The following is a 17355-nucleotide window of genomic DNA, read 5'->3' as shown; positions in this document are numbered from 1 at the left end:
TTTCACTCGGAATCTTTCTTGAAAATATGATGATGAAATTGAACATTTAGCCGAATTAGAGCATAACACACAATGATGATGACATGTCGACGATTAGCGCTTGCCGCTCCTTTGCCATCCAAACATGCTTGAGCAGATTGTTGAAAAGAAGAGAAGTAGCTAGGTGAATAGTTTAAATAGTCAGTTTTCCAACATTATCATCATCATCAGCGGCAACAACAACAAACAACAATAGTAATAACATCATTATTACTGTAAGGCGGAATATCAACAATGAACAACAGTATCTTGAAATGCTATTGCTACAAATGTGTAGCTACTTGTATTGTTGCATTTATACTTTGTGTGGGTGTTGTTTGTGGACAGTGTCCATGTGAACATGGACATTGTACTGCTAACCGAACGTGTCGTTGCGATGCAGGATGGGTTGGCTCCAAATGCCATAGTATTATTCTTATTTCGCTTTGAAAGATGAAGAAATTTTAATAAAATTGTTTGACTTTTATTTTAACAGGACCATGTCAAGATGTATACAAGGCTTGTCCTTATTGGGAAAAAGAAGGAAGATGCGTTTGGACAAGGAAGTATACGAAATTTTTTTTGGAAAACTGTCCAGTAACTTGCAAAGAGTGCATTTACAATTTGAAAACAAGTAAATTTTCAATTTAATTCAATTCAAATTAATTTCAACCGTATCACACGACTGTTAAGTGTCCAAGAAAAAAGTATTCTTTATTCAAAATAATTTTTGAAAGTTGTAAATTGTCAAAAATTGGACAAGAAAATTTTTTCTGCCAAATCAATGTTTGTTGTCTGTGTGTTGTTGTAACATTTCACAATGTGTCTTGTTATTTATTTAGATAAAATCGTTATTTCATTCAATTATTAAAACGAAAAAAATTAAATCAAATTGCTTTAACAAATTTAATCAAATGTTTGACAGGTTCATGATAAGTGTTCGTCTGTTTCCTTCTTATTATTTCTTTTTATACAACGTTTGATGATTTAAGCTCATAGTTGAAAAAAATTATGTTTTGCAATATGTATTTTAATTTTTAATGTAATAAATTTTTTGAAAATTGATTTGTTAAATGTGAAGTTTTTTAAGTCACAAGAGCATATTGATAATGTGCCCGTCCATGTTTTTCATTTTTTTTAGTTCCTCCTGGCTTACCTTTACCACCGTACTTGGAGCTGTTGAAGCAGCTTATTGGTGAATGGAATCTTAATTCAGACGATTCAATAAATTATCCAGTCAACTTTGCCAAAGGTGGATACAATAAAGTACTTCGTATCATGCTAACACAAGTTCCACTGTTTGACACACCGTCCCTTAACTACACGTATGATACTTGTTTTACTGAATTTTTGTCGAAAATTAATTTCTATTTTACATTAAATATTTCTTAATCTATTAAATGTGCTATTGGCAACTTTTCAAATGTAAGAATTTAAAAAATTTACGTTTACATTTATACTTTTTCATTGTTGATGTGTGAAAAATTATAAATGAGAAAAAACGTTTTGTAGATCAGTATGTTTTTATGTTTATGGAGATTGAACTAATTTTTATTTAGTTTAAACCTATAAATTTTGAAAATGGTTTACTCTTTGCAATTGGTAAGCTTTTTGAATGTGAAAACACACCGTCAAGTGTGTGTATGAATTGGTGAAATTGTTTTATGTCACAGTAGTTAAATTAATAGCATAATTGGAATTCTCTATTATTCTTTTTTTATTTTGGTTTGATTTGTTTTTTGAAGACATGTATTAAATGAGCTAGTTCTTATTTTTTTTGGTAAGAAATATTTACGAGGATTGTGTTGTTTTTACTTTTACAATGCATACCGAACCAATTTGTAATATATTTCTATATTGGAATAATTTTGAATATTGGTGAACAATATAGCTGAATAATAACTAATATAATTTGTACTTACATTGTTATACATTGTTGTTTTCAACTGTAATTAAAAAAGAAACATCATATAGTCTTCGTTTAAAAAAGTTCTTTTGTACTTTATAATAATTCTTGTTTCAACACAAAATAATAGCACAACAATGTTAACTATTTCATAATATGTTAATTTTCAGTTCATATCTTTTCTATTCGTCAATTTGAGTACACTGAATTTGCATATCATTTATTTAGTGGTTTTGCCCGAAGCAAAGAAGATTCTAACGATATTCAAGAAGAGAAAGGATTTATATGGGTTCGGCCGGCGAAAAGTCCAACAAGAGAAGTTGCATACATGATTACAACAAATTCAGGTTAGAAGTACCATTTTATTTTTCAATTTTTAATGAAAATTTATGATGCACAGGTATATCGATGCTTCAAGAAGGCCATTTGAAAAACAATTACATTCAACTTCATACTGTACACGATGCCAACCATCCATATTCTCGATGCGAACAGCCGTATCTTCGCAATGAACATACTTTCAGTTGGAATGACCACCAATTAACGGAAACATTCAAAGACGACAGTGGTCGAGTACACTTTAAAACGTACGTAAAGCGTGTTACTTGAAAATGAATATTTTATTTTACATTTTTATCAAAATTTATCCATACAACAACACTCGGACTATTCATTCATTCATTCATTCATTCATTCATTTGCATATGTTTCTTCAGCAAAATCTATATGTAATATACACAAATAATTTATATGCATGCACAGATAACGTGGCTGAAATAATTATTTCTAACTTTTCAAACTAATTCATTCTTCTTGTTTTGTTTTTCTTCTTATTTTGGTAGTGCAGTTTTTCAGTTAATTTTTCCACTTTCAAACATATTCAATGTGAATTAGAATATGCAAATAAATGAAAGATATTGATAATTCAAATGCATTTGCTTTGTAAATATGAAGAATACATGTTTAGAGAGAGAGAGAGAGAGAGAAAGGGAGAGAGATTTTTCCATCGGCTGATATATAAACATGATCATTTCCACCTTTTTTCTAAAACAGATTGCTTTTAAGACGATAGCTGTGTGAAATTTGATAAATGATATTAGTGAGTGAAATGTTCCATTTCCTTTTTTAATGTAATTTTTAAATGATATTTGGAAAATGGCTTACGTGGATTAGAAACATGTTTGTGATCGTATAGATTTTTGAATATGCCCCAGCAGTGTTTCTCATCTTTTAAAATGCATAACATGCAGTTCTAAACAATTATAAAATGAGCGGTTTTGAATATACGAACAATTTTTACCTTTTGATGTTCACCTTGCTTTTGGGAAATTTTTTCTGCATTTCGTATCCAGTTTAAATTATCTCAAAAAAATAAAATTACATAATAAAATAATAATTGAGCATAAATGAACGCATCGAAGACATAGTGATATGAGATCTTAATTTTGTATTGCATGTTTTCTTTTATAGGGAAACATGTGAATTATTATTACTATTCTTATTAATGAAAGGTAGTTCATGCAGAATAGTTGACCAATGTGGTTTTGCAGAAATGAAATAAATCATACCGTTTAATGCTCGTTCCCAAGATTTAAATGTAGAAAATTTTGGAACGTCCGCAACACACTGTCCAGTAACACTTTTGAAGTTGTTTAAAAATGATTTTATCATCGTTTTTACAATAATGTCTTCTTTGATTTTGGTGCAGAAGTCTTCGATTTTGTGCAAATTGCACAATTCATGCATAAGTAGACGTTCCACTTTTTTCGGTACAGATAAGTTGAGATATTGTTTAGCCGAGAATGTCTGCAATTCTGGACGACATAAAGTAGTATTCTTCATCTGATTAGCTAATGTTGAACAACCACCGGACTTCTTCTCATCAAAGTTTAATGCAAATAATTTCTTTTCATTTTCCAGCTCATCATAAGTGTTACTACACTCAGTGTGTGTATCTTCGAACTGTTTTTTCTGCTTATCATTTGACGAATGACAACAATTTATGAACGATTGATGGTGATCATTTTGCCAGTTTTCTTGAGATTGTTCCTTCAAGCGTTGTTCAGCAAGTCGTGTGTTGTAAAAGTCATCTTCTGTACGGTTGCAATTTTCACCATTTTGTCCTGTTGAATGTTTGATAATTTGAATATAAGAGTTGTTCTCATTCTCTTCTTTGAGAATGGAAAGTCCATTGGATGTCTAAATGAAGTGAAATTAGTATGATAAATTATTTAATTAGACTACACAATTTAGCTATACAAGCTTGCGTGCATAATCAGCAACATCATGAAATGCTTCAATCTTGTCAGTGCTGTTTTTTATTGGTTCGTTAAGTTTTGTTTCAGTAGTAATTGTTATTACTTTAGTCGTTTCAGCTGTGTTTGTGACGTTCAATTTGCATTCCTCGTTTGCAAAATTATTTTTCTCATTCCAACACAGTTTGTTATCGAAGCACCGTTTTTCTAAAAATGATAATCAGTTATTCATTACTTGATGCTTTTTAGAATATGACAAATTGTAATTTTTCGATGCCTTTGCCATACATTAATATTATTTTTTATAAAATAATAAAATAGAATAATACATTTTAGAATTTTAAAGCAGTAATATGTGTATTGATAATTTTTTGTCAACAATGTTATCCTTACATTCAGTAATTCAGTAATATTGATAAAGCGGAAAGAGGTGAACAAGAAAATTAATATGCATCATTCAAAAATGCAGAAGCTGTCAACGTTTTATCAAATCAAATTATAGAAAACAGTAAAAATTGTTTGCAATCGTCTGACCTTTCAAAGGGTAAAAATGATATTGTCCATTGGGCAATTTCAAATCAGATCCTAGACGTCGATAAATGGTATAGTAGCATTCTTGTTCTTCTTTATTCACAAATGATTGTTCTGTTTTTTCCAAAAAATTGTTAGCTAAAGAAAAGGGATCCTAAAAGTAATTTTCGGATAATAAGCAATAAACATTTGCAGTTTATTGATGAGCGTCACACTTTAGTGAAAATTGTAAATACTATTTTGAGCATCTAAAATTAGATAAATGTTTTCAATAGAAAAAGAAGAAGAAGAAGAATATTAGGAGCATTTACAAAGTATGTGATGTGAAACGGAGAAATGTAAGGGAAAATTTTAATTCAATTTCATTTACTGTAATTTAAAATTTAAATATATTTTAATAAGCGAACAATATAACACATTACTGGGTCATCCGTAACGATGCTGTCTAGTTGCGATTCGGTGCGTTTTAATATATTGCATAAGGAGTGATTTTTGTTTGCATTAGCAATTTGCCATGGTGTACGACCTTTGCTGTCTTTGTCGTCAATACTTCTTGATCTTTCTATAAGCCATTGGACAATTTCTAAATTTGCACACTTATTATTATTCAGTGCAGTACAGTGCCAAGCATTCTGTCTATCATTAATTAACTACTTGTGGTAGTAATTGATCGAAAATTCATTGCATTTTTGTAGCGGAAAATATTTTTGTCAATTTACTCACCTAAATTTCCAGTCTGAGTTGCTTCGTGCATCAAAGTGCACCCGAAATTATCTTTAGCATCTACATTTGCTCCATAGTTGTACAGTATTGAAAGAATTTGCAGCTGAGATTTGATGACTGCATAATGGCTAGCTGTTTTGCCGGTATGATCTTTGCAATTAACTGATGCTCCATTTTCCAACAAGCAACTAGCGCAATCAGTGTGACCATAAGCAACAGCGTAAAACAATGCTGTGCATCCGTTACGGTCAGTGATGTTTACAATAGAATTACTTTCAACGTAATTAAATAATAAATGTAAAAACTGAACATTTCCACGACTGGCAGCACAATGCAAAGCTAAAACAATTCTTTTATATAATATTGTTGCGTTGTACAAACCAATTGGTGAAGTTTCACCAGTCAATGAGTCTTTGTTTCGTACAAATGCGTTGCTACCGGCATCAAAGAGGCGTTTTGCAACTGCTACATTGTCTATATAAATAATCAAACAAATAAATAAATAAATACATATATTGAAGCGATTTATTATAATAGGATAAAATGGTTGGTGAAATAATATACCGCTTAATAATGCTGACCAAATAAGAGGAGTCTGGTTTGCAGAATCAGTTACGTTTGGTGATGAACCATATTTTAATAAAATGCTCAAAATTTTTTCAGATGTTTTTGTACATTTCAATTGTGTGCTATAATGAATTGGATAAATTCCAAAATTATCTGGAATTGAAGTAGAAGCTCCATTTTTCAAAAGCGTTTCCAAAATTTCTGCATTTCCACATGCTACTGACCAATGAACTAATGTACGTCCGTGTTTGTCGAAAATGTTCAAGTTCTCATGCTGAGAAATCAATTCGTTAATTAACTGTATGCTGTTGGTTGCAACAGCAATGACGAACAAAAAATGTCTATAATTAATAACTGTAAGTTGTTTATTGATGAAGCCGTTGAATCACTTTGCACAGTTAAAATGTAAAACTTTCAGCGTTAAAAAATATTTTCCCTCTTTATAATAGAGACACAGTTTATGCAAAACAAATCTCAGTGTATCATTTATTTGTTAATTTTTGTGATTCAAAAAATTTTTAACATTTGTAAAAATTAATTACTTATTATGTTTGTTGTTGCGATTGCTGGCAGCGGTTGGCAGTGATTGTCGATGCTCTGTTGATTGAACGTGTAGGTTTTCTTGGGCTGCTTTTTCATCTTTGTGGGCCACTTGTTCGTTGCTCTAATTCGTAAAATTTACATTTTTAAAATATAAAAAAAAGAAATGCTGATTTTTTTTTACAACAAGCAGATTCTTAGTGGAAAGCAATTGGAAAATTGTTTAATGAAATATAAAAATTTTGAAATAAATGCAAACAATACGAATTATTTGATAGCATCTGTTAATTTTCTTCCAGTGACATTTTCTTTTATTTTCAGTTTACATTTTGTACCAGTAATTTTATTATACCTTATGCTAAATTCTTCTAAACAAAAAGTAATTTCTACATTTTTAAACAGAAAGTTTTAAATAAACCAAACATACCATAATGAGCTTTACTATAAAGTGTAGTGATAAAGACTGCTTTACCGTTGATTAAGCAGTGGTGGTGTGCAAAGGTGAAACAAATGGTGAAATTTTTGAAAAGCAAGGTTCTGTAATTTGATGCATTGTATCGCTCACTATGTGATCTGGTTGACAAAATTTTAATTGTCATTAGCCACTCTCTGCGATCACGCAACAAATACTCTAACAATCGAAATTTGCTTTGCTTTAATAGCTTAGTCAGTCATGCATGCGTATAAAGGCATCCAGCGAGCTGCAAGAAGTATCGATTGAACGTTTATTAGTTGGTGACTTACTAACAAAGAATTTGATTTTGTCAAACAATTTGGTACCATAATAATGACAACTTATGGCATTTAGCAAATTACTATCCTTAAATACAATGTGTAGAGGTGTTTATTCTCCCTTTTTGCTAGTCATGTTTCAGTTATTTCTTTATAGTAGGTATCTGTTTGTGTATTTAAAATTTATGGCGTCCTATATACAAGACAAGCACTACTCTAATAATTATAATATACATGAATATAATATCAGAGTAGATTAAAGTGAAGCTTACCATGAGCGATAAGCATTTAGATAAAATGCGCACAGAGTATGAAAATTTGAAAATTACACTTTGAAAAATTGTTTAAATGCAAACGTCAAAATTTTGCATTGATTTTCTAACTGTTTATTTGCTATTGATTTGCTCTTTATAAAAACGCATGTAGCATTTTTATTTTAAAGAACAATTCAAGCAGACGGTAAACATTTTATAAAAATGCTTAAATTTTTTTTGATATAAATAATTATTTTTGAAGAATGTTCGTGCAAAGTAATTGCAGTTTGATTCCGCAATTTCATTTGAACTGTTTCAACAATAAGCGTACACTTCTTTATTTATTTGTTGTTGTATTGTAATTATTTGATGAAAATGCTGCAGAACAAAAAAATGTAGAAATGGAAAATTATTATGGTATTTTGATGAATGATAATGTGAATGTGGAGTAAAACGAATAATTGTATTTTGAGTATTTCACTGGATATTATAGTTTTTACTGCATTCATTATTCATTAGAATATTACAATTTCCAAATAACAAAAATTACTAAAAGTAAGTAAAATGCTTTTTGGAGGAAAGTTTACAAAAAAATTAATTAAAATTCTTTTAAGATATAAATCATACGTTGCTTGGAAGTTTAAAGCAGTGTTAATAATGATCATTTAGTAGCGCATCACAAAATTCAATAATACAAATAATTTATGAATAGTTTATTGTGTGGAATTTTATAGTATCATTTGATATTTTTCACTTTGAACTTTTTGAACCATATGACATAGTCTATTCTTGAAAAGTACAAAAGAATGAAAATGTTGTATCCTGTGAAAATAGTAGTAGCAACAGGCAATGGATAATTTTTATCAATTATATCTTGTAATTTGTTTTTTTGTAATTGTACACAAAAGTAAGTGCGTATGAAAATCAAAAGAGCTTTTCTGTTTTACTGATTGTAAGGTTTTTCAGTTTTTCAGTTGTTGGAAGTTGGGAAGGATAATTTTTCGGTTAAAATGTTATTTATGAAAGAAATTGTAATATTTCTGTCGTTTCACAGTTCAACAGTGGACTGATGAATTATTATATAATGAGAATGTTAAGTGAAAAAAATGATAACAATAAATACGAATGGAGCAGCTTTACCAGTTATTTAGCTCAGAGTAGTAGTGCAATTGAATGATTGATGTGCATTTTCGTTTGCAAGCAAGCATATGGGAGTTGTTCACTTGTCAACTTTCTAGAAGAAGTTCTTTAAATTCCGTTGACAATTAATATCAATAGCTAACTATTGGCAATGAAATACTTGAATTTGCAGAGACTGTGAATAAACGCTGACAAACGTGACACTGTTACAGCAACAAAATTTAGTTAATTTATTTATAATAAAAATGCTTGTGAAAGCAATTGCATTGTTTTTTTCATTTTTCTTTTTCCATTGTATTGGTAAGAGAGAGAATTAATTTTATGTTTTTAGAATGTCGCGTACGTATCTGTTGCGCATGCTGTTTTCTCATTGAATTATTGCAAACTGTTGATCAACGATATAAAATGGAATTTAAAATTTAAGTGATTTAACGCGAAATGCAATTGAATGAGAGCATCAAAGTGAGTTCGATGATGGAGAAAGAGAAGAATGAAAGAAAAAAGGAAAAAGAAAATGAGCGTTAGAGAGAGAGAGAGAGAGATGGAGAGTGAAAGAAAGAGAAAGAAGAGAGGGAAAAGTAAGAGTATAAAGACTGAGTTTGAATGCGGCGTTTATGTAGCTTGCAGCAGCAAACAAACTGCAGTATCTTAGCTGGATGGCGCGCGTGTATGCATATATGCTTCATTGCGAAGAAGAAAGAAGAAGAAGTGGAGGAAGAAGAAGAAGAAGAATAAAGCTGGGAGAAACAGTTGCTGGTCGGTCATAATTGCACGGCTTCTGATAACTGGATTGATTATTAGCTTTGTGCCGTTGTCTACAACGCAGCAATAAGTGGTGGAACATTTGCTCAGTTGTGAAAGAGAAACTTCGGGCGCAACTTGCTCGCAGCTGCGGTCGCTTCTGGCCGCTTGCTTTTACTAGCTAGCTCACTTCAACCAATTCGTCGTCATCAGTCTGCCATGGATTCTGATCAAGCAAGAGAGAAAAGAAATAAATTGTGACGAATAGAAAAGTTTGCCTTCTCTGCGCTTAACCCGATCAACGTTCACACAAGTACATAACTACGCATACACGTACTCCTATTTACACACTCTTATACTCGTCCATACATACACATGCATATATGCATGCATAAATTAAGAAATAAATTCATCCATATATACATGCATACCTACAATGTATATATGAGCGTGCATTCCTATTTTATCGCTCGAACACCGACAACATCTGTGCGAAGATATCCATCTGTACATGTATACTTTGCATAGATGCATGGGATTTCTAGCCGAACGATTAATGTTTTTTCAAAAGCTAGACAGAATAAAGAAAGATCTAGCGTTTTGCTTCGCGTAGCTGTTTCCTGGTAGGGCTGTGAGCGTGGCAGCTGGGTTTTGTTATATTAGCCGCCTGAGCGACCATCGACAAACGACGACGAAATCTTCGTCTCATTGACTATTTGAGATCATTCGTTTTTAGAAAATGACTGATTTCCAGGAAAATAGTACCGGCGAACAGGATGACATTTCTTTTCTTCGAACGGTACTCAAGAAAGCTAAATATAATTCAAATGAAATATTTCAGCACTTTTTTTTATTCCTTTCACTTCAGGGCGATGTTGTGTGCTTGACGTGCTTAGCTCCATGCAAAGAAAGCGGCACTGGATCAGCTGAGAGAGTCTCTTTAGCAGCCGAAGGTTTTGGCAATCGAATCTGTTATCTGGAAATTGTGTCCGACAAAGTAAGTGAAACTGATGTCAGCATTTATTGTCAACTGATATTACTTCTTTAATTTTTATCAAAAAATGTGAAGCGTTTTATTGATTACACGATTTTAATGTTTGTTTATTAGTTTTAAATTAATCACATGCTAGTGATATATTTTACTGATTATTTATTTTTTGATATGTTATTTGATGATGAATCAAATTCAGACAATCGTAGATGACTAATGTAAATAAATATTGTGCAAACGATTTGTATGCATCTCTTTTTAAATTCTTGTCTCAAATCTCCAAGAAGCATGTCTATCATCATCATTGAATGGTTGGTTGTTATGCAAAGTATTTATTTTCAAAGAATTTTTCATTTAATAAATTATATTACTTACGACTAAGTTCAAGTTTACAAGATAAATGATATGATATTCGTGATTTGGCATGATTTTATCAATTGTATAATATGCTTAATTTTGTATCCTGTAGTGACGCATGCTTCAAGAGTTTGAATAAATGGGAAATTAAGTAATTGTTGATAGCAAAATGTTTGACAATGTTCTATTAGCTTTGCAGTTGTGTGTGTCTACATAATTTTTAATTGCTGTTATTATGATGTAAATTTGAAAATCGTTAAAAAACTGTAATTTCGAAATAAACTCTATTGATTTTATTTTCTCTATTGATCACTTCTGATTTTATAATATAAAAATATTAAATAAAATAATTTCGCAAAAATGAATATTTATTATCTATGTATGTAATTTAGAACAAACCGCCTGATAATGCAACAAGTATGTTTTACATTGATCAAGCGCTATCCGTGCGTGCGTTGCAAGAAATGATGAGTTCTGAATCGCCAAATATTTCGGTAAAAATGAATTTTTTTTGTTCACTTGCATAAATAATCGACCACTGCATTTTAAACACTGTTTTTACTTTAAGTATTGTAAAAAATTAAATATATTTAATTTCTTTTTCAAATTTATTTCAAGATGAAAAATTATGCAGTTAATTTTCACATATTATATCTCAACAATTTCCCAAACACTGATTGATTTGATTAGATTAGTAAATAATTTTCAGTTTTAATTTCAATATAATTACCATAAATGTTTTTCGTCATTAATAAGTTTATAGGTCACATGAAGAAACTTTTATTTTAAGCAGAACTTTCAAAGTGTTCTTATAAGTTTACATTATACCAAAAATTTTAAACAGCGAACAACAACTATTTTGCAATTTTGCATATTTATCTTTTGTTATTGTTTTACAAGCGCGCGCACACACACACAAATATAATTTTTCGTGTACTTTTTTTAAATTTGCAGGGAAGTTCAAGTACTCATCGAACATTGCTTTACGGCCATGCAGTACAGCTGAAGCACGCGTTGAGCGGCATGGTAATTTGTTAGTTATGAATTCGGATGATTGAATATAAAAATTTCATTAAGTATTTGACTTGTCTCTCTACGTCTTCTGCATCGGATAAACTTGCTTTCGATGTTGGTCTGTGCGAAACGAATGCCGGTGAATTTTGCTGGTGGACTATACATCCGGCTTCAAAACAGCGATCTGAAGGTGAAAAGGTCCGATTTGGAGACGATGTCATCCTTGTTAGTGTTGCTACTGAACGTTATTTGGTATGTCATGTGGTAAAGAAACAAATAATAAAATTCATGTTTCACATTTTTCTATAGCATATGTCATCAACAAATGGAAACACAGTTTTAGCTGCGTTTCATCAGACGTTGTGGAGCATCACTCCAAACAGCTCTGGAGGTGTTCGGGAGCGGCACATGGGTACTTGATGTGCATGGATTTTTGTGACATTTTGTTTGAAAGCTAAATTTTAAAACCAACTTTACTACCACAGAAATTAGAAATGTAAAATAAAAGGCACTGCAAGTAGTTAGTGCAGATAAAGTCCAATATATTATCTATATTACAGTGCTGCATGGAGTGCGACGAGTCATTGTTTATTTGTTATTTGTCAATCAGTTTTAGAGGTTTGTCAGATGACTGATGCTGAACGCTTTAGGTTACGTTTGTGGTAATGATGTTTTGCGCTTAAATCACGGCAATGATGAGTGTTTGACTATTCCTGAAAATTGGAGTGACAGTCCTCAAAATAAGTAATTTTGAAAAATTATAACTAACTATTTATAACATTTTCTGGAATAGTAATCTTTATGCTGTATAGTATTGTTATTTATGAAAATGGAAAGTCATGTAATCAAGCTCGATCTTTATGGCGGCCAGAATTAATTCATGGTAAATGGCAAAGCTCCTTGATTGGTTGGGAGCAGGCTTTTCGCATTAGGCATATCACTTCTGGTCGCTTTCTTGCTTTGAATGAAGATAATCAGGTGTGTCTGCTGCACAAAGACAGGGCTTCATTTGAATCAACTGCATTTATAATGATATCGTCCAAAGTAAGCATATATTTAAATTAAGTTTTAGTTTTTTAAAAGTATTCACTCGTAAAATTTTTTATGCACTGCTATTTTTGCGCAGTTTTTTGTGAAAATGTTTTTGAATGATGTTCAATACTAGGATGTGAAGCGATCAACTTTTGAAGAAAAAGAAGAAGAAGGAATGGGAGTTGCTACAGTTAAATATGGAGAAACTGTAATTTTTTTGCAACACTTGCAATCAAATTTATGGCTGTCGTGTCAGGTATTATTTATTTAATATTTTTTACAATACACAGATCGCAAAAATTGTAAATATTTGACGTTGTCAGTGAAACGTTCTCAAATCTTTTTCGTTCATTTCCGTTAAATTTTTTTAAATGTAATTTCTAAATCAAGTTTGTTTTTAGTTATTTTTGCTAATAGTATATGTAATAGTGACAATATAGAACTGTATGTATCATTGTAGATAGCGTGTCATAGGGTGAAAAATGACTTTCACATCGATTAGTTAGAACTTTTAACGTTTTTTAAAATTTTCCTCCAATACAAAATTGGATGATGAAATTGTTAAATTAATGTATATATTTAAGACCACGGCAGTAACGAAGAAAAACATGGGAAAAGTAGAGGAGAAGAAAGCTATTGCTGTGGAAGAAGCAAGAATGGATGATTGCTTTATACTATTCAAAGCTCAAGAAGAAGAATCACAATCTGCCAGGGTTATTCGGAAGTGTTCTCAGATTTTGAATCGTTTTTTAAGGTTAGTTTTAATGTTAATTTCGTTATTTTTAATAATTTGAAAATCAAAACAGAGAAAAAGTTCGACTTAACATTTTTAAATGTATATTTTTAAATTAACGTCGTTATCTTATTTGAATTCCACATTTTGAAAATTTGTTTTACTTTGAGAATACGCTAATGTCATGTGCAAAATGGAATAATTTTTATTGAAACTGTTATGTTTTGAGTTAAAAAATGAAGAGAAATATGTAATTAATAATAAAATTTTACAATTAAAGTCTCTTAAAAGCAGCTTTGTGATTTAGAGGTTTAGAAGGTCTTCAGATGGAAGGAAAAGATTCGTTGGCATGGAATCGTGCTGATTTATCAGAAACGGTAAAACTTATGGAAGATTTAATTCAGTATTTTGCCCAGCCGGAAGAAGGTGTTGGTATGTGCCATTCGTATAAATTGTAATAAATTGATGAACTACATAATAAACATTTTGCGAATAGATTTTGAATCTATGCAGAATGGTCTTAGAGCATTAAGGAATAGACAAGATTTGTTTCAAGAAGAAGGACTGCTAAACATGATAATTGATACAATCGATCAGTTTTCTGCAGTTGAATCAATGACAGAATTGTTAGATGTTACAAAAGAAGACAAATGCAAGAATTGGCAAGATATATCTACTTATTTGTATTTACTTGTGGCAGCAATGATTAAAGGGAATCATTCTAATTGCACACAGTTCGCATCCGCACAACGCTTAAACTGGTTATTCAGTCGTTTGTCAAATCCGCAATCAGCTGAAGGTAATTTGTTAAATTTTAAAACTGCAAATCAATCTGTTATTTTTCTTTAGTATTACTGCATCCGGTATTTTAATTTTTTAATTCCACATGCATGAAAATATTTGAAATGCTATTCTAGTTAGTTTTATAAATAAAATAATTGAATAACAATTGAGAAAGAATTATGCATACACTTTTCTTTACAATTTGTGCATTTTTTTCACTGATGGTGCAGTTAGTTGGTTAGTTTCATTATATGGTATCTATGAACCTTTGTTGCATATATATCGTAAAAAACTGTAACTTTTGCTTTAAATATTAAAATATTGATATAAATTAATTAAAAAATTTACATTTTAGACAATTTCAAACTTCATATTATTTATTAACAGGAATATTAGACGTTCTGTATTGCATTCTTACGGAGAGTCCTGAGGCGTTAAATATGATAAATGAAGATCATGTCAAAGCAGTAATTTCATTGTTAGAAAAAGTTGGCCACGATCCGAAAGTAAGTTTTTTATATATATTTTAACACGCGTGTGACATTATTTTTAGCATTTATTATTTATTATTTTATTAATTTATATTTAGGTGTTAAACGTTTTGTCAGCATTATGTGAAGGCAATGGCGTTGCAGTTCGTAACAGCCAGAACGTTATTTGCAGTGAATTGCTTTGTAACAAAAAGTTTCTTCTTCAGACGAAAATGATAGATCAAGTTTCTAGGTAACAGTTTGGAATAAAAGCAATTTATTACAAATAAATAAAGAAGTGAATGAATAAACAAATGTTTCATTAAGTGTGATGGCAAACATATTTGTTGGATCATATGAAAATTCAGCGATGTATCCACGTTGGTATTTTGAAGCTGAACTAGAATACATGGAAAGTATGCGTACTAGTGGCCAAAAGCCACATCTGCGCATTGGTTGGGCATCGTCAGCTGGTTATCGGGCTTATCCTGGATCAGGAAAGAAGTGGGGCTGCAATGGTGTTGGCGATGATATGTTTTCATTTGGATTTGACGGTCAATATATATATGCAGGTATAGCAGCGTTGAAATTGTCAAAATTGATAGGTTTGAAAAAGAACTTTGGAAATTGTTATTATTCGTTAATCAATTACTTAATTTATTTATTGATTTTTATGAAATAAATGCATGATATAAAAATCATGAAATAACAGTGTCTGAAAAATATTCCTTATTTACAGTTAAATTTCGATGCAAATTTAAATTGGGCAGCATCGTTAAGATTATGAAAATGTTAATCAAATACACGGTTTCTTTTAACGCTATGCTTAATTTAGAAGCTCAAGTAATTAATTTAACATTAAATACAAATAATTCATTTACAATAATTTTGCAAATGATTACTTTCTGATAATTTCTGTTGTATTTTAGGAGGCATTGAAAAATTTGTTGGGACGCATGAAATTCGTAAAGGCGACGTCATTGGCTGTTCCCTAGATTTAGCTATTCCGGAAATTCAATTTTCATTAAATGGGCATCAGATAGGAACATCAGTTAGAAACTTTTCATCTTGTGATTGCCTGTTTTATCCAGTAATGAGTTTGTCAGCCGTTGTTAGGTGATGTAATTTGAAGTAAATGTATCTGCTTTTTATATAATGAAAAATCCTTGTAGTTGCCGGTTCTTTTTTGGTGGCTCACAAGGGAAATTGCGCTTTGGGCCGAAGAAAGGTTACCTTCCCATTTCAGAAGCTGCTATATCTCCAGTTAAATTAATATCTTGCATTTCATTTGGCGACACTAGAAAAGGATATTTTGCTGGTCCATCTACCGTAATATCAGATTACATCGTTTTTCAACCGAAGCCAATCGATACGAAAGATGTACTTTGTGCTTTATGCTACAAATTTCATGTTGTTTTTTGATTAATGTGTAAAATGCAATTTTATCTAGGTATCTCTACCGAAACATTTGGAAGATGTACATGAAAAGCTAGCTGAAAACATACACGAACTTTGGGCAATGGATAAAATTGAAAAAGGTTGGATTTACGGAGAGGTATCTTATTTATTTATGCTTTTAAAATTGTCATGGCAGAATGCAATTAAATTTTCTTTAGCGTAGAAGCGAAACCCAAAAAACTCATCCTTGCCTTACATCTTATGAACGATTGCCTACAGCTGAACGATCGTACAATTTAAATCTCGCAAAAGAGACATTAAAGTACCAAGCTGATTTAAATTTTTATAGAAAACAATCATTTTTATGTTTTATTTATTCTGTTTAGAACTATTGTTGCTCTGGGATATAGAATAGATATTGGCAAAGCTTCAAATAGAGTGAAAACTTTTCGTCTTGGGCAAAAGTATGACAGTGAATACTATGATACTGGGAATTTATGATCATGTTGTTTTAGTTTTTTAATGAGCAATGGCTACAAGCCTGCTCCTCTTGATACGAGAGAATACGAATTAAATGAAACACTGGAAACTCTGGTTGATCAACTTGCGAAAAATATGCACAATATTTGGACACAGAGTAAAATCCAACGCGGATGGACGTATTCAAAAAACGAAGTGCGATTAAATCGTTTTTAGCTTACAGAAATGACACGGTACGAAACATTTTAGAATGTTAACATAAAAACGACATCCCATTTGGTAGCCTACGACTTTTTGGATCCGAATATTAAAGCCGCAAACCGTGACAAAGCAGGTCAAATTATACGGTCATTACTTGTCTACAATTATTGTATTGAACCTCCAACGGCTGAACAAGATGAAGGTTTGATGTTTTGTTTATTTTCCTACATTTTAACAATTATTTATTGAAAAAACATGAAACTTTTCCAACTGCTTTTCCAAAATTTCCATTGAATTTAAAAAAGAAATGGAGAATTTATCAATAAAAACTTTAGCTTGACATTGCTTGGATTGACGTTCAATTAAAAATACTATTTCAAGGTGCTGTTAAACAGTCACAAGTAATGAATTTGCAAAAGCGAACGTATCGATTTGAAAAAAGATATGCGGTGAAAAGTGGAAAATGGTAATGTGAGTTCATTTAGATAA

General features: G+C 31.0%; 3 protein-coding genes across 3 annotated transcripts in view; 2 read left to right on the top strand and 1 right to left on the bottom strand.

Annotated features, from left to right (window-relative positions):
• Positions 1 to 273: 273 nt before the first annotated feature.
• Tsp_02479 (putative ShTK domain protein) lies at positions 274 to 2533 on the top strand. Its single transcript, XM_003378753.1, has 5 exons — positions 274 to 445; positions 515 to 652; positions 1160 to 1354; positions 2095 to 2271; positions 2325 to 2533. The coding sequence occupies exons 1-5, from the start codon at positions 274 to 276 to the stop codon at positions 2531 to 2533; spliced, it is 891 nt and encodes a 296-aa protein (XP_003378801.1).
• A 487-nt stretch (positions 2534 to 3020) lies between these two features.
• On the bottom strand, positions 3021 to 6970 carry Tsp_02478 (ankyrin repeat-containing domain protein). The gene is made up of 12 exons (XM_003378752.1): positions 6959 to 6970; positions 6543 to 6664; positions 5998 to 6341; positions 5815 to 5907; positions 5434 to 5772; positions 5133 to 5293; positions 4947 to 4958; positions 4714 to 4864; positions 4184 to 4386; positions 3493 to 4123; positions 3225 to 3286; positions 3021 to 3176 (listed from the first exon to the last, which is right to left on the bottom strand). The coding sequence occupies exons 1-12, from the start codon at positions 6968 to 6970 to the stop codon at positions 3021 to 3023; spliced, it is 2286 nt and encodes a 761-aa protein (XP_003378800.1).
• A 2134-nt stretch (positions 6971 to 9104) lies between these two features.
• The window catches only part of Tsp_02477 (putative RIH domain protein), a 30281-nt gene continuing 22030 nt past the window's right edge, over positions 9105 to 17355 (top strand). Inside the window, exons 1-15 of the mRNA XM_003378751.1 lie at positions 9105 to 9128; positions 10249 to 10404; positions 11148 to 11249; positions 11710 to 11781; positions 11833 to 12021; positions 12330 to 12387; positions 12563 to 12813; positions 13386 to 13555; positions 13842 to 13966; positions 14031 to 14333; positions 15156 to 15359; positions 15527 to 15630; positions 16238 to 16342; positions 16915 to 17068; positions 17248 to 17332. Of these exons, the coding sequence (XP_003378799.1) occupies positions 9105 to 9128; positions 10249 to 10404; positions 11148 to 11249; positions 11710 to 11781; positions 11833 to 12021; positions 12330 to 12387; positions 12563 to 12813; positions 13386 to 13555; positions 13842 to 13966; positions 14031 to 14333; positions 15156 to 15359; positions 15527 to 15630; positions 16238 to 16342; positions 16915 to 17068; positions 17248 to 17332 (2102 nt within the window). The remainder of the gene's footprint in view (positions 9129 to 10248; positions 10405 to 11147; positions 11250 to 11709; positions 11782 to 11832; positions 12022 to 12329; positions 12388 to 12562; positions 12814 to 13385; positions 13556 to 13841; positions 13967 to 14030; positions 14334 to 15155; positions 15360 to 15526; positions 15631 to 16237; positions 16343 to 16914; positions 17069 to 17247; positions 17333 to 17355) is intronic.

Source organism: Trichinella spiralis (genome assembly GCF_000181795.1).
Source record: "Trichinella spiralis strain ISS 195 chromosome Unknown Scfld2, whole genome shotgun sequence".
In the NCBI taxonomy this organism is placed as follows: domain Eukaryota; kingdom Metazoa; phylum Nematoda; class Enoplea; order Trichinellida; family Trichinellidae; genus Trichinella; species Trichinella spiralis.
The sequence above is the reverse complement of the archived record's forward strand: the minus strand, read 5'-3'. Positions and strand labels throughout refer to the sequence as shown.

What these genes read in the sequence shown, in the direction of transcription:
- Tsp_02479 (XM_003378753.1), top strand. Translation starts at nt 274, where the DNA reads ATGAACAACAGTATCTTGAAATGCTATTGCTACAAATGTGTAGCTACT. An exon ending in GGTTGGCTCCAAATGCCATA is followed by an intron (nt 446 to 514) that starts GTATTATTCTTA and finishes TTATTTTAACAG; the next exon opens with GACCATGTCAAGATGTATAC. An exon ending in CATTTACAATTTGAAAACAA is followed by an intron (nt 653 to 1,159) that starts GTAAATTTTCAA and finishes CATTTTTTTTAG; the next exon opens with TTCCTCCTGGCTTACCTTTA.
- Tsp_02478 (XM_003378752.1), bottom strand. An exon ending in TTGGGAACGAGCATTAAACG is followed by an intron (nt 3,287 to 3,492) that starts GTATGATTTATT and finishes TATTTTTTTGAG; the next exon opens with ATAATTTAAACTGGATACGA. An exon ending in AGCAAGGTGAACATCAAAAG is followed by an intron (nt 3,177 to 3,224) that starts GTAAAAATTGTT and finishes ATAATTGTTTAG; the next exon opens with AACTGCATGTTATGCATTTT.